The sequence below is a fragment of the Sylvia atricapilla genome, chromosome 7, assembly GCF_009819655.1.
Source record: "Sylvia atricapilla isolate bSylAtr1 chromosome 7, bSylAtr1.pri, whole genome shotgun sequence".
Taxonomy (NCBI): Eukaryota; Metazoa; Chordata; class Aves; order Passeriformes; family Sylviidae; genus Sylvia; species Sylvia atricapilla.
This window is the reverse complement of record NC_089146.1, coordinates 7,028,943-7,045,905: the sequence shown is the minus strand read 5'-3', so window position 1 is coordinate 7,045,905 and position 16,963 is coordinate 7,028,943. Positions and strand designations below refer to the sequence as shown.

General features: G+C 39.1%; 1 protein-coding gene across 5 annotated transcripts in view; it reads right to left on the bottom strand.

Annotated features, from left to right (window-relative positions):
• The window catches only part of GULP1 (GULP PTB domain containing engulfment adaptor 1), a 125,837-nt gene that overhangs the window by 72,745 nt on the left and 36,129 nt on the right, over nt 1–16,963 (bottom strand). For 4 of the 5 annotated variants that reach the window (XM_066322508.1, XM_066322510.1, XM_066322506.1 and 1 more), the window contains exon 2: nt 4,494–4,583. In XM_066322508.1, the coding sequence (XP_066178605.1) occupies nt 4,494–4,521 (28 nt within the window). In that variant the 5' untranslated portion in view covers nt 4,522–4,583. Of the gene's footprint in view, nt 1–4,493; nt 4,584–5,803; nt 5,877–16,963 lie in introns of those variants that run through there. The other variant, XM_066322507.1, reaches the window with a different exon arrangement.

The following is a 16,963-nucleotide window of genomic DNA, read 5'->3' as shown; positions in this document are numbered from 1 at the left end:
ATTTCAGCCATTGGGATTCAGTAGACAGATACATCTACATCTTGAGCAGACAGATATATCTACATCTTGAGCACGGTTTTGTAGTCACTCAAACAACTTCAGTCTTTTCCTTGCAAAGGGTTTGGATTACAGTCATTCCTCACTCAGGAAAGATTTCCATGTCTGGAAGAACAGTAGTTTTCTCTCACATTTTTGATGAGGCAAAAGCCAGGAAATACTAGCTATTTCAGCCTATTTTGCCAGTTACACTAGCATCTTTTAATAGAAGGATGCAGGATTAGCAAAACGTGCCAAATTCATTTATGCGAGGCAACTCCATTCACTAAAAAATTAGCAAAACAAAACGCCCATAGTTAATGTTTTCTGTTTTGTTTATGCAAATAAGCCACATCACAAAATCCACACTAAACTAAGAACAAGTAAGTAATTCAGTTTAGATGCAAATAAACTAAGAATGAGAAAAATTTACATAACAATATAGCATTTAGAGAGATCTCTCACAGGAGAATTACATTAATATCCATAAGCTACTTAAAAGAGTGACTGAATTTCTCAAGATGCAAACATATTTCAAATTGAACAGACTTCCATCTTCACTACAGACTTTTTGCACCACAACCTTTCAAAGTGAGCATGCTACCACATGTGACTTTAAAGGAAAAATTAAAAATGAAAAGTAAAGAGGACTCTTTAAAACCCCTTTCCCCAAACTGAATCACACACAAAGGCAAGCTTCCAACAGGGTGACAGATACACAAACGTTTTCACAAGTTTTGTAAAAACAAAACAACAATAACATACATGTTGTTCATCAACTTGTTTTGGTGGGAGAAGGAAAGAGATCCTTAAAGAAAATATCATTACCTTCTCACTGTAATTTACTGCACTCAATGAGTGGAAAACAGAATACTTGCTTTTGTACAGTTATACAGTATTTCTGCAAGTGAGAATTTTCTCCATGACACACCTATCTGTCAGTCCAACCAAACTCTACTGGAGTCAACACACATGAATGTGGGTTGTTTTTGTTTTTGTTTTTTTCCATACTTCAACAAGCAACTTACAACAGCAAGTGCTGATATCAGCTTTAAACCCAAAATGAACTTTTTGGCCAGTATTAGTGTCTACAGTTTGTTTCCCTGTTATATACAAGCTCATGGGTAACAGAAGAAACCAGATATCACAACCTAGACTGCTGAAAGATTCCACTTATTTATCTTTACCTGTGTAAGTACTTTCTAACACAAGCTGAATTTGTTTAAACTCCACATTTTCATATAATTTTCATTGTCACTATTAGGATGAAAGATGAACAGCTTGATTTTTTTTTTTTCAATTTGAGATTTAAACATATCAATTAAGGCTTCTACCAAAATGACTATCAGACAAGTAAAAATAATTCCAATTGAAATACAAGCAAACTCACCAGTTCTGGTTTGTACTAAATCTTGGGCAGTCAGACAGGCAATGGCTGTATGAGTTTTTTAAGGCCAGAGCACTCAGCAGATCTTGTCAGCTGAAGTGGGTACTTCATGTGCAAACCATCACCCTCAAAAATAAACTTACACTGAGTACTGGCTGCAGATACAATACCTGTAGTAAAAATTGTGCCTTAAAATGAAGTACTAGTAATGTTGAAAGTGGAGATGTGTGCTCTCAAGAGAACTGCTCTGATTTATGCCAAAGCTGCTGCTCCCATAACAGATTCCCTCCATAAACACTCATGCCACACATCATCTCTATAAGAAAGTTTTGCCTACAAAGGATCAGTATTAATTTTAAAAAGGACTCATTTTCTGTCTTAGCAACTCACATTTCATGGCAATTCTTTTGTGAAAGCACAGGTTGCTATCCAGCCTCCAACAGAGGAAAAAAAAAAAGGGGGGAAAAAGGTAAAGAAAGCTTGCTTTTAATGGTTTTTTTCTTTGTCTACCAGTGTCTGCAAATTAAATAATTTCCTGAACATTTAGAAGAAAAATTTTGCTTGAATCAGGTGGTGGCATGAGAGCAGAGCTCATCAGCAGGAACAGCGCAGTCCCAGCCATTCTAGTGCCCAGTTCAGAAAGAGAGGAGCCATGGCACAAGCAGCTGCCTCCTCTGTGTGCATCCTGTTAAACGACTCATCATCTCAGTGAACATGAGGGAGCGTTTATTCTGTAAATCTGCCCAATTCAGAAAGGGTCTCTGGCTATTATCAAACTGTCACCTACACCCATTTGAATTCCCCTCACAATCCTACGGATTTCAGGCTTCGTTTTTGTGGCTTCAAGGTAACAGAGTGGCGCAAATTGTAATTCACACAAACACTACCAGCACAGCCAGCTGGAAATTGGTTTGGGGTTTAGCAAGAACTGCTTGGGAAGCCACAGCAGTCACAGTTAATGCCTCAAACCATCCTTGTGGACAGAAGAAACCCCCAAATAATCCATCAAGAAGTGGAAATAACTGTATCTATGAGATCTGGGTTGGGGGGAAATCAAACACTATAAAGGAAGTTCAGCAATTGAAACTGTTTTTAAATGCAGTTATTATGCATGAACACTGATAGAACAGAGTTCTTCTGAACTGCAATTTGCATTAAAAGAAAATGTAATTAAAAGAAAATGTAACTTTTTATTCTTGACAATTGCTTAACTGAAACTTGTTTTTTTTTTCCTAGGGTATGAGAAAGGAAATGTCACAAGTGTTACTATGAGTAAAATAAATGGATGACAGCACCGAATCCTCTGCCTTCTCAGCTTCTGAATCATTATTAGGAATCCACGCTAATTGCATTTCACTGCACCTGACAGCTTTTATATGATACTTTTTTCTTGTTGAGATAAAGAAAACTGCGCACAAAATTAAACTGAACAACAAAGCAAATGTCTTTGAATACAATGAGATTCCAAAAATGTAGGTAAGGACCTAGTAAGAAATTAGTAAAAATTTTCTTATGAAGAAATGAAAACAGAGAGAAATTAATTGAGACCCCCTCAAATGAACCCAGGAAACTGAGGATACAACTTCACAACCTGATGATAAAGGCAAGGTGCAGAAACTGCCATGGGCAATATGAAATAGTGCCAGAGCATTTCAGCACTCTGGGTCCAAGTCAAAACTCAGAAAATATCCAGTAAAACACAACTGGTCTGTTTCTCTAACATGACAGGCTGATCTTCAAATATTGTCAGAAGTCATTAGGGAAAAAAAAGGAACATAATTACATGGTATCCTAGACAAAACAATCTACACTCCCCAAGTTTCTCTCTCAGTTGTGATAAATCAATCCACAATTAAAGAATAATGAAAAGGTTTCTCAAATGATCTGGAAGAAGCCTGGCAACCCTATCAAGCACCAGGAAAGCACAGATCTATTGACAGCAATGTTACAATTACCTATAAAAGGAAATACATCAGTGCTTAAAAAGAGCACACCCTATGGGTTTAAGCTTATTTCCTCCTGCTGTCAGGGTATTAACAGATCTTTCATCCTATTTTGCAGGTTTTGGAAGTGTATCTTCCTTTAGTGATCACGTGCTGATATTCTGGACTGCTTCTCTTGCCTTGATTGACCTGGCTTTAACAAACAAATGCTCTGGACACACAAGGATGCAGTGATGCTGTCACTTCATGTTGCCTCAAGTACCCAGATTCCTTTCATTTCCAGCTTTGATATTGATACCAAAGCAGGAATATTTGTTATCTCAACTAAACATTTACACTCAGGTTACACCTCCTTATTCATGCAAGGGCTTCCTCTCACTGTGTGCCACACTTAAGGCCCTTTAGAAGAAAACATGGAAAATAAAGAAATGAGACCTACTGAGTATTTTCTACCTTAAAAACAAATAGGAAATGGCAACAAAGCTGTCAGTAATAAAAAGCTGCATTCCTAATGCTCCTTCTAAAGACTTATGTTTAATCATAAAGAGGCCATGAAAAGAGACTAAGAAAGCCAGAGATGCAACATATATAACTCTGAATATTTACTGCTTTGATATCCTTTTGGAAAGCATGCCATTTCAGATTGCTACAAATCCAGAATAGCTTCTTACAGCTAAAAATACCCTGCTGCATGAGTTCAAGTATATTAAACACAGTTTGAAAACAGAGCTTCCCCATGAATAAGAATCCAATGAATATATATATACATATATATATATAAAAAGAAAAGTCACTGACTCTTAGAAGTTCTAAAACCCTCCAGCACCTCCTTTGGTGTGTGCAGGCAAAAATAGAAAACAGAATGTGTATTTTATGTATTTATATGTGTGTGTGTGCACACATCCTGCAGTAAAAAAATACACAAAATTCAAATTCAGCCTTAGAATGCAGAAAGCTCAGTAACTACCAATCAAGAATGCTTTGCTCTGTACATCTTCTGGAAGGCTGCTCATTTTTATATACATAATTCAGTGCAATGATTAAGTTTTTTCTTATAAAATTCATAATATTCTCAAGGATTTTACAGGGCATTTATGTCTCCATGAAACATAAGCTAAATTACTTACCTTTTTTCCTGCTAAAAGCACGATTCATGTTGAAAAAATCTGCCCAGACAATGATGCTTCTGGGTTTGGTTTTTTCCTACCCACTTTAACCTGCAGAACAACACACATAAGAAAACAGAAAATTCCATTATTATCGTTGAAGTTCTATTTATCTCCATATTAAAAACACTGCAAGATCTTAGAGAATTCTGAAATAAATTCTGAGAAAGCGGGGACGTGCTTTGCTGAGGTAGAAATTTCAGCATGGAGAAGATCTATGTTCAAAACACCCAGTGATGCTTCATACAGAAAGACACTTGAAGGTTCCTTTAAGCTGCTCTCCTGAAGGTTTCAGAGGCACAGAGCAGGTGGCATTATACATATACATGAAGACAAATACCACACACAAATAGGTCGCAAAGAAAGCTTGAAAATGCATGCTAACTACAAGACTCCATAAAAACACTCAGTTCACATTTGCACTGCCTGGTTTTGTGTCATTTAGGCTGTCAGATTATTTCCTGCTAGGCTTTCGTCTTCACATGGGCTTGACACTTGGGGGGGGAAAAAAAAAAAAATCACAATATATAGACTCTTCTTCACTCAGGGACTTAATACTGATAAAATTGCCTTCTGTCAGTGCTACTACATCCTTGCTCCATTTTCCTCAGATAGTACAGTAACCTCTGTATTTTCTTCCCTTAAAAACATGGATCTACTCTTACATTCTTATTTAATTTTTGATTCACAATACTATTTTTTAATGTTATCACTTACCAACATAAAAAACCGAGTAAAATCCACTACATCCAAAGCTGTTCAAGACCATCCCATTCTGGACTATGGAGCTTTTATTTTACAAACACATGCAATTCCCATTACTACTTTTCATTCTGTTCTTCCAAGCAAAAGTTGCACCAGTGCCCTTTCTCTTTCTCTACTCTACAAGCAGTCCAGTTAAAGGAAAAGAAAAAAACAAGGGGATAGTAAAAAAATTAAATCAAAACACTTTGCTATCAGATGATTTTTTAAAATCAACTAGAACAACACTTTTACTTTGCATAAAAATAAAACTTAGGCCAATATTTCAAGTGCCAGCATTATGATGACAATTTAAGATACTTCATGCAGCTCACAAATGCTTCTTGTGGTGCTTACCCCTCTTTTTCAAGTAAATTTTTCAATTACAGCCATTTTACCCAAGTTTCTAAGTAAATATTTGATATTTTTCAGATTATAACACATGGGAGATTACAGTTAGAAAAAACAAAACAAACCAAAAAACCAAACAAAAAAATCACAAACCACCAGCAAAAAACTCTCAAGAAAACCTCAATTTTATTTTCCACTAATCACTGATGCAGCAGAGTCATTCTCCACACAGTCCTGTGAGAAAAAAGGAGCAATCTCTGTTTACTTACACTACGTAGCACCCTGGGTACAAACCATTTGTTCCTTAAAGCACAGATCACTGTTTCACAGATTCTGCTGAGCATTTAAGAAGGGAAGGAACACCACAATAAGCCCAGGCAGGAGCGATCCAGTTTCCATGGCATGATTTGGATGCCAAGCCCAGACATTTGGCGCCTCTCCCAGCCCCAGAGCCATCCCCTGCCCTCACTGTCATCACATGGAAAGCTGCGCACACACGGGGCAGTGAAACCAAAAAACACCCATGGGGGCTCTCAAGTCCTAGGAATGGTTTTAGCAGCATCCCTGGAAAGGGCAGTGGGCGTTACTGGGGGAGTTCCAGCACACACCAGTGTCCCCAGAAGCTGAGAATGCACGAGCAGCTCTCCTGGCAGCACAGGCACAGTGTGGGCCTTTCCCCAGTGTGAGTGAGGACAATCCACTCAGCTGAAATAAAGTAGTCAGGAAGAACATCAGAATTTCAGGTTTTTAAAGCATCTACAAGTGTGTTTAGTTCACAGGTTTAACACAGGAGCCCTATTAGATAAGCTTAGGATACATAAGTAGTATCACAACTTCGTCCAGGGTGCTCACCCTCTTGGATTATCACAGTCAGATTTGAGTTAAAAACTTCCTTTTCCCTCTAAGATACCTCTGGCAGTTGTCTTGCTCAGCACTAGACCAAACACTTTGGTCCTCCTCCACAATGGGATCATAACATGTCCTTTTTTGGAATGCCTTTTTTTGTGTATTCCTGTCCTCATCCAAGAGACTGTTAATGAACATATTTGAGATGGTTACTGCACAGAGCATCTTCTAAATAGAAACTCTGCAGGCACATCACAGGGCAGCTGGCTGGCCACACTTCTAGAGCTCACCATGCAAGTATTTTGTTTAAAACACAGTGTAACTATGCCTATGTCTGTTCCTCATGGGCAAGGATGTATTACCATTGAAGTAACCTATGCAAATAAAAGCCAGATTTTATTGACGACTTAGCTAAAAATGGGCAGTATTGCCAAAACTATGTTCATAATTTCAATTCCAACAAAACATCAGTAGAACAAAACACAGATGTGGTTTAGGCAACCAACAATACCAAAACACTTAATCAGCACACTTCCAGTTCACGCAGAAAACGTTATTAGAGAGGGAAACAAAATTAGCATCATGTAATCACATTTACAATTCCCTCAAACTCTGATATGAACAACATCATCAACCTCTCAGACGGTGTTAAAGCAGATGATTAAATGCTCCATAAAATTTTGCTATTTACAAAAGACAAAGCCAAACACCCCAAGGTTCACTTCAGTTTCCTCAGTGGAGCTTGGGGCACAAAGGGTGGTTATCACTGTCATACACAGCACTACTAAGCTCTCAATCAGAACAGCAGAGTCATGTTTAGACATATCCTGCAATATCTTTGTTCACAATATTCCAGTGACAAAGAATAAAACTCTTAGGAGCAAGCAAGCTGTTCTCTGGCAATAGAAGATAGACAGGTTTTTTGGCAGGAAACAATTGAGTTTCTGACAAATCTCAGTGCACAAAACCGCTGGAACAGAGCAGTCTGTTAAAAACTTGTCGAGAGCCAAAAGGAAGGCAAGTCAAAGAACCCCACTGTGGTGCAGGGTGCCCTGTGCACCGAGGGGAGAGTCCTCCCTATAAACCACTTGACTTCCAGGGTAAAGCAGTTGTAACAATCAGAGGCACTAGGGAATAGGAATGTGGACCGAGCCATCCCATTACTCATCACTCAGGAAGACACACCTAGTTAAAAAATGTTTCTCCACCTTAATCCAAAGAGTTTTCTTCAGCACTGTCCAGAAACCAAACCCTACTGGGAAATAAAAAACCTGCACAGGATTTCACAAAACGGTTAACTGAAAAAATGTGAAGAGTTCTGACAGGCTCAAAACAGGGAAAATCTGAGTAATATCAGTTTATTTTCTTCAGGACAAAGGTAAAAGGAACAAAAAGAGAAAAAGCTTAGAAAATAATTTTATTACACTAAAATATTTCAAAGACAGACGAACACCCTGAGCAAAGAGACATGACACCCCGAGTCTGAACACTGACATAGGCATATGTCCTGGGGCAGGTGAGTATTTAAGCCGTCATATCAAACTTTAAGCAGTCACAGAGAAAGCAAACACCATCTCCTTTTGTCTTCACTGTCACTAACCCCTTGGTTTGCATGGTGGGCTCTTGTCACAGCAAGGAGGGAACTGCAGAAGGGCAAGGGGTGCAATAAACAAATGGCCTCGCTGCCTGTGGTGTTGGCTGGGGACTGGGGAGTGCAAGGGCGGCAAGATTTGAGCTGAGCTCAGTGAGTAATTCCTTTTTAACACTGCCAGTCATGTTGGTCGCTGTCTCCCATGCCTGGTGCAGTGAACCATGGAGCGGGGTGGCAGACTTCCAGCTGGAGCACAGGCGGCCACAGCCCTCCCTGCCTGCTGAAACAACCACACAGGCGCCTCCAGAACGCTGGGGGTGGACGCGTGTCCTAAATTTAGAGCTGTCTCAGAGGAGCCCAGAGAACACATTTAGGAAGGGAAGATACCAGCCGAGACTGTAACTCATCTCCTTTGTCTCTTATTTCCTCTTGGAAACACTCCTGAGGACTTGTTTGGGGTTTCTCCTCCAGTCCAGCTCTTTGAATGGCATGGGCTACAACAGTTACCTGGTCTGAATCTTGGATTTTATACCTCTTCCACAAAGAATGACAACGAAACCTCTCAAAAAAAGTCAAACTTGCACCCATCCACTCCCTGTAATAAAACACACAAGTCCAATCTGTCCCTTCCCTTACACACCCATTCAGTTTCCCTAAAGGCAAATTTAGCTTCAGAAGACATGAAGATTGAGACTCTTTCCCCTCTCAGCCTTTAAAGCATACTGGGCAACATTTCTTAAAGAATGAAGCACAAAATGTCTTAAAGCCTGTTTCAAAACAGCCACAGCACACAGGAATGTGTGATTCACTGACTTGAAATGAAACTTAAGCTTATAAAGCTATTTCTGAAGGAAAGATGAGAAACTGGAATATAATAACAGCTTTGTAAGTATTTTTCTGATTTAGACCAAAACTCCACAAAAATATTGCCTTAATACGACATGGGGCATAACAAAGAAAAAAAAATTATAATACAAGACTGCATTAAGTAATACACAAACCCAAGTAAACATCTTAATATCAGGAGGCATTTTCCCTTCCTTTTAAGCACTTCCCTTCCTTTTAAAACACTAATTTGCCACAACCCTTTTCCTCCTGAAACAGTAAAATCATTTAAAAATTACACGTCAATGAACATACTTTGGTGCAGACCCTAACTTGCACTGTCATGCTACGAAAGCAGCGAGCTCTTTCAATCATGGTTATGAAAACACGTAAGCCCTTTTTATGTTTATAAACAATAATAGAACAGTCTGTGGGACTGTAAACCACAAGAGCATTTAAATAAAATTTAGCACTATAAAAACTTGCAGGAAAAATAACTCAAAAAACCACAGCTCCATGGGCTTCACCAAAATTCTTTCTGTCAACCAAAGTTCTTAACCTACCCTTGTGCTTCACAATTTACAGAAGCACAAATGGAGTATAAAGCAAAACATTCAGTCACTGGAAAACATTACTTCTAAGGTTTTCTTCATCACCACATTTTCAAAAACACTCACTAGCCAGAGCCAAGTGGCAGCCATACTTTCCTCTTGGAGGTGAATCTGCAGAAATTCAAAATCACTTCTTGCAGCAGTTTTTCCAACTTTGCAGAGGATGGGGCAGGGCAAACTGGTCAAGAGCTGGTCTTCTATTTGAAATTCCCATCTTCCCAGCACCAAAGCAGGCACTGCTGTTGAGATGACAGTATTCCCAATGGGACAGAGCCCAAAGAGCTCTGCTGGCCCTGGAGCCTGCAGCCAGGGCACCATGTGAGTGAAATGCTCAGAGGTGTGAGTGAAGAGAAGACAGAAATGATCTGGGCAACCACCAAAACAGCTGGAAGCCACAGCCCTGAAAAGGAGCTCGCCTTCTAACATACTGATTTTCCATCTGAGAATGGGATGGGCAGGAACACCCCAGTGTGGAAGCTAAAGACCTTCCTGTGGTCTGACTGAGGGTCACCCTGCTCTCTCCAAGCTCCTGAAACCACCAAGAAAGTACAAGAGTCACACATGCCCTATATTTTTCTTCCCCTCTCTCAAGCAGTACAAGTCTAGTACTGTTGTGACAAAGTGCTTTCCAGCCCACAGCAAGGAGTCTTTCAGACTACAGGTAAAGAATTTCTCACACAGTAGATCTGCCAAAAAAGTATTCACAGAAACCAAGGGCAAGCAGACAGTAGTGTTTTGCTACAGATATCAATATCAAAGAGGGGCTAGGAAGAAGAAAATTTATATGAAACTCATGCATTTCATAGTAGCTTTCACAAAACTTTTCTAGGTGATTTTTTACTCTTCCACTTCCTAAAATAACCTGTTCTTTCAATAGGAAAAAAAATGAAAACAGAGATGAGTAAACAGGTGACAAGGGGATATCACTCAGCTGACAGCAAAAACAACTCCTTAGGCAAGGTTATCACTAACTTTTGTTTTACAGCAGGAAGAAATACCAACAGCAATAAGTATAGCAAGAATAAACTTCAGTATTGAAATGGAACTATGAAGGAAATGTGTTTAAAATTGTTGTGAGCACCAATAAATCCTCAAGACAAGTTGATAATGGAACGACCTTTAGAAACCACAAATAGAAAATGTACTCGTTCCACAAAAATAGTTCTCTAGATGTCTTTTAAAGCATTAGGAACAATGTAATTTTAAAAAATACTGCACTTCTCAGCATATTTACTTGTAAACAATTATTTTTTATTACGCTTAATTATGCTGATACGTATTAGCAGATAACACGACTCATTGAACAAACTGAAGTTTAGACTGCCCTAACAAAAGGAGCCATTTCAAACACAAGAGTGTCCTCTCCTGCGGAAACCTGTTCTATTATTTGCTTCATTATGACAAAATAATTGTAATAAGATACAAGAGGAGCTATCTTACTCCTCCAGTCCACAAGCACTGGTGAGTCAAACACAAAGGATTTCAGTCTTGTCAGCCTAATTCCTATTCCACTGTACAAGAATTTACAGATGTCAGCTGCTCAGAGCCAGCAAAAAGGCTTTATTGCGTGTTCTCTCCCAAGGAACTCAGACACCTTCATCTGCTTCCAAGGGACAGACAGATGGCAAACATCTTGCAGACAAGAGTATTCCGTATTTCACATCCCATTAGCCAATTGATCAGCTAGAGAGAATCAGAACAAGATTTCTGCCTGTCCCACTGCTTTCAGATGGATGATGGAACACCTGGGGAGCTCTGAGACTGTTCTGTTTTTAACAGCAAGAGTTCATCCCTGGGGCCTACTGCAGACAGGTAAACACAGAACAGCTCTTAAAATAAACCAGTTCTGGTGGAAGGGATAACTGGACACTTGAGCTTTTGACTCACAGGAGGAGTCCTTTTTCAGAATTTTTCACACAGCCCTTGAATAGATAGAGACAGTCACAAGAAAGGTATTCCCTGACACGGAGTTTGGTTACTTCTACACTGGCATCACTGTTTCTCCTCTGGAGAGCTGACTGCTCTACGGCCATCTGGGGAACCTCTTTATTTAATTCCTGGCAGATAATTTTCAACCCCTCCCCTTGCATTTCCTTTAAGGGTATGTATGTGAAACTTCCAGGTCTCAAAACAGCAGCAAATTTTTTGTCAACCTTCTGAACTTTTTCCAGCGACATTTACTGCATTCATTGCATTTTCTTAGTAGCATTGTAAAAAGTGCTGCTGACAGAAAAGGCAGAGACCAAAAGTCTCATTAGGTATTCTGAAAGTAAATCTCCAAACAAAGCACACCAATTTCAGAAATAGGTTTAGATCCACTTAGAGTAAAAACTCATCATATTTAGCAGATCTGTTATAGAAGCACAAGAGTTTAACAAAAGCCATCCTCTTTCCCTTCTACTGAAGTATACTTGGCTAATCCTGAAAAGTGCATCAGACATACCATTGTGCACATACGCTCAACAGGTCCCTGGGGGCCACTTGGTGTACTTCCCTCAAAGTGCATTAACCTTAATTGAAGTTCAAAAGCTGATTACTGATGTCCCAAAGATGATTTAAGACTAAGTGAAAACCCCAGATGTCACTTAGACAAAAGCAACCAAGGAAACCCTGGGTAGGTACCAAGCAACAACCTGCAAGAGAAGATTGAGAAGAGATGTGCCTTCATCTCCTCACACATGCTCCTGGGTATTTTTTTTTTACTCCTGTGCAGCACACACTAGATATTTTCTTTGCTACAGTCCTCTCAACAGGCTAATTCCAATTTATTATAAATGCAAAATGAAAAATGTCAATCACCTTTTACTGGAGGGAGCTGAACTACGGCATTCCAAATGGTTTCCCAAGTCTCTGAAATCAGTTTGGGTTTTTTCTTCTAATTATAAAAGCTTTTGGGTTTTTTGTTTTTATTGGGGTATGATTTTTAAAGTAAAAGATCAATATAAAATTAGCAGAGATCATCCTCTTATGGAAATGAGGCATATAAGCCATTATTTCAATTTAATTTATCTGCAGGACTTAAAGTCCATACTTTTATACTTTAATTTGGGGTGTCTTGTCTCACAACTGTCCCTCAAAGGAGAACCAGAACCCTGTATAAAGTCTAAGCATGCAGACTGCTATGCAGGCTATATGTGCTGGCTTTCTTGTCTTTTGCAGTCCAATTCCTACCAGCATTTAGCTCTAATGCTAAAGGTTATACGATAAGATCGCTATCATAAAAATTTCTAATAATTTAGTTTCTTGTATTAACACATTAAGTACTTCTGAAACAATGACATACGAAAGTGACGTTCACTTCACAAGGGATTAAAAAGTGTCATCCACTTCACAAAGACTTAAAATCCATGACACTGAACACAATCCCTTACTATTAAAATCAATAGATTTCTCATTAATATTAATGCATTCAGATTCCTCTCTTTAATTAGTTAGCCTCAAGGACAGTATTAAGTTTTATTTATACAGATCAGATGGGCTTTAAGTGATTTCAACAGTGTTCAAAATTGAGAAAAATTGGCAATATCCACTTTCTCACTTGTACTAAATGAATCTCAGAGGGAGTATCTTGAAAACAAGATTATATTGGTTTTTAGGCTTTATCACATGACATTCCCTTGGCTTACCTGAATACAGTCTGAAGAATCCAACCATTTTGGTAAGGTTCTGGTATGAAGTTAAAAGCACAGATATGAAAGTGGCACAAAAGCACGGGAACCAAAATCATATTTATGACAAATTTATCACCACATCTCTGTCTTTCAGAGCTGGTGTAGATTCTAATGGTTCATTACAGTGTCTGATCAGGAGAAACATTCAGATTTTGTGCACCATTACAGTCATGACTAATCTTAGTTCAAGATTTTGGCAAGTGATCCATCCTAGAGTAATTCAGTGGAAAGTACTGAAATACGGACTAATACATAGGAGAGTTTCTATGGTAGCTGTATCTTCCAGCACAGCTGGGACCAAGGAGAACATGTAAGTTTTTAAAAACATGGGAGATCATCAGGTTTAGACTGAAACCCTGATCACATCACACACAGAATGGTACTTGGCTGCTGTGGACTGGGCCAGGTCCAGTCCCTGCTCCAATTAACACCTATGGAGTTGAAATGTTTAAAAAGAAATAAATAGTTTAAAACCCGCAGTGAGGCAACTTCTATTTGGTAATGAAAGACTGCCTTGTCCCACCCTTCACAATCACCCATCATATCAAACCACTGCACATAGCAACTCCATCCCCAGGCAAGCACCAGCTTGGGCTGAACCTCCAGAACCAAAGAGAAAGAAATACAGGATCATCCTCTTGAGTACTGGGAGGTAATTTAGGCAACTGCTAACATCACATTCTGTGGCTGATTCCATAACTTAATGACTGGATGTAAAAGAAGAGGGATTGAAAAGTAGGAACTTACACCTGTTGTGTCAAAAAAAAAAAAAAAAAAATATTAAGCTACCCTCCTGAAACCTGGGGAGAGTAGGAATGCAGGGAGACAGGGAGAAAAGGGGAAGAAAACCCAAAACAACACAAAAAAAAAAGATAGAACACCAAACCTCAAAGTTTGGAAGTATAATGTTTAAAAAAAATGGAGATGGACCCTTGCCAGAGTTTCATACTGAACAGCTTAAATGTCTGTGCCAGGCATTCCTTTTCCCCATATTTGTCTACGGATCTGAGCCATTTAGTCTGGTCTACGGCTCTGGGTACAGTGACTAGATTTGCAAACACTGAAGCAAAACTATGATAGCTTCACAGCACCTCAGTCCTCTGATAAACTTCAGCTTCACTGCCAAGATTTCAAGAACTCACTGCACGAATTCACAGCGTATCAAATGTGACCACTTTTGAGTGAGATTTTCAAATCTGTTTGTGCAGGTGAAGGCTGCAGGCTAACTGAACTTACGCTGTTTTGGAGAGATCATAAAGGTTCATAAACCTTTAACATCTGTGCTTACCAGCTGGCACGAGGCACCTGAGCACCCAGAGGTGCCCGAGTTCCTTGGGAAGCACAGCTCCTGGGGCTCACAGCTGCTCCAGCACTCACTGACTCCTTCATGACACCCCAGCAACACACAGCCAGACACAATCTCCTCCTACACATTTATCATCACCCTTAGGACAAACCACTGACCACAAAGTGAATTCACACACTTAAGAAAATGTTTTGGGTTTGTTTTTTTTTTTTTATTTCAAAAGCCAAACCTAGGAATCAGCTGATGAAAAGAAAGCAGAACCATCAACGTGAGACTGCAGCTGTACCCCACAATTACACCAAACCACGTGCTCATCTCCCCCACTCCTTCCCCCAACAGCACTCATTGCTGGTTTTATGAATCACAAATAACTGTTCTGCTTCTTTAAGTTTCTTCCAGGACAACCACATGCAAATACTACTGGTAGTTTCCAAAGAAAATTAAATTACTTGATGATTTGGATTTGAGATATAAACACAACTTTACAAACATAGTATCAGTACTGTTTTTCCAAAAGTCTCTAATGTTGCTATACAGTCAAAGAATGACAATTCAAGACAGCAAGTTGTGCATTTCTGCTGGTATTTATGTATTTCACAGTTCATTTCAAAAGAAAAAGCTAGGAGTACTGAAAAAAAAAAAGCTAAGGTTAGGTTAAATCACCATCCTAAACAGCTTGCTTCTAGTGCACTTGCAATTTTTTTTTTTTTTTTTTTTTTTTTTTTTTTTTTTGGTAAAAAACGAGCACAAAGCTAATAATTGAGAAATGCAGAAACATATGAGGATTTCCTTAACAGGGAATATCAATGTTAAAAATACCCTGCTCAAACACATATCATCTTTAGCTACAGTTTCCCACGCTGGTCTAAAACCCATTCTGTTTTAATTGAAAATGTATGCAAGAAAACACAAGCAAAGCTCATTCTTCTTTGGAAATTACTTTTCTACATAGGCATATACATCGATGTGCACTCTCCACTGTCTCCTGCAGGTGGACAAGGACTGCTACTGAATTCTTGCATCTTGGGCTCCTCTTTTAAAACAAAAAAGGAGGCAGCCAAAGAACAGCAGCATTGAGATCACCTGAGAAAAATCTCCTTTCTTGAAGAAAGAAACCTCAAGGTCAATACCAATATCAACTGCAACACAAATTTATATATATGAAGAGAAAACAAGATGAAGAAATGTGGGAAGGGAAGAGATGAAAATAAAAGGGATTGATTAGCAGTTTCCTTGCAAACTGAAAGCATAAAGCATTATTTCAGCTGGAAGAGAAAATGACATGTGAAAATACATGGCTTGAGAAACTGAAAAGAAACTGAAGAGGAAGCAATGTTGGAAGCTGGGAGGATTGGAGTCATGAGGCACTACAGTGTATTTGTGGATAGAAATTCCCCATCTCTCTGCCAAACCTCTGCTCCCTTTTTCTTCACTCTGTTTATGACTGTGACATGCTGTGCCTTCCTTGACAGGAGGAGCTCTTCCATCTTTCCAATAGTCCTAGCTGACATGAATCTGTTTGCTGCTGAGGGCAGCTCACATCCCTCGTTGTTGCTCGATGAACAGGGGAGAGTTCACTCATGCAAGGTCCTGGACAAATGATACTCTCATTTTTCATTTCCAAAATTTAAAACCAAGAGGTTCTCCTCCAAATGCCTGGAATAAAAGGAGGAGCAATTCACCACCACACCTTTAATCTGTTCAACTATCTGCTTTAAGAAACAAGCATTTACTATCCCACTTTCTTCACCTATTTGTGGATATTGTGAAACTTGAGATGAATTGTGGTTTTATCGCTATTTTATGATATTAAGTATCACACTGCATCTTCCCTGCCACTGAATTATTTAAAATATTAGCATGACAAAGATCTTGCAGAGTGGTCAGAACACATGATACACGCACAGGCTTGCCCTGTTACAAAACTTGCTGGCAAAAGGATGGCAGCTTTGAAAGGCTTTTTCCCCCACTTTTTTGGCTAAGGCAAAAGGGAGCAAACGCCTGGACAAACCCAGTAAAAGTTAGCTGGGTATCCTCTCTTAGGTTACTCTCATGAGATACACAGTTCTGCCCTGAATTCTCATCCACATATCAGCTTCCACTCTGTCTCACAACTCACCTTAAATAGGGGGTTTGGGGTCTGTTTTGTACACAGCTGTGCTCCAGCACTAGTCCAAGGTTTCCAGCACTGAATATTCATCCACATGAAAGCAAACCTTTGCTTTGCTCAGGGTCACGAACAACCTCACTTGTGACATTTACATCTATTGATCTGCCTGGTTCGTGAGCACTCCCTTACAATATGTTGATCAAAATCATAAATTGATATTTCATTGCGCCAGAAGATCTGCACTTTTCATCTCCAAGTAATTTTTTCTTTTTACTCATACAAAGAATCACCCTTTGATACTTGTTTTTTACTTCTCTGTACTGTGATAGTTTCAAATTGGTACCTTTTCAAGGCCTGAAAAGTCAGTAAGCAAATCCTG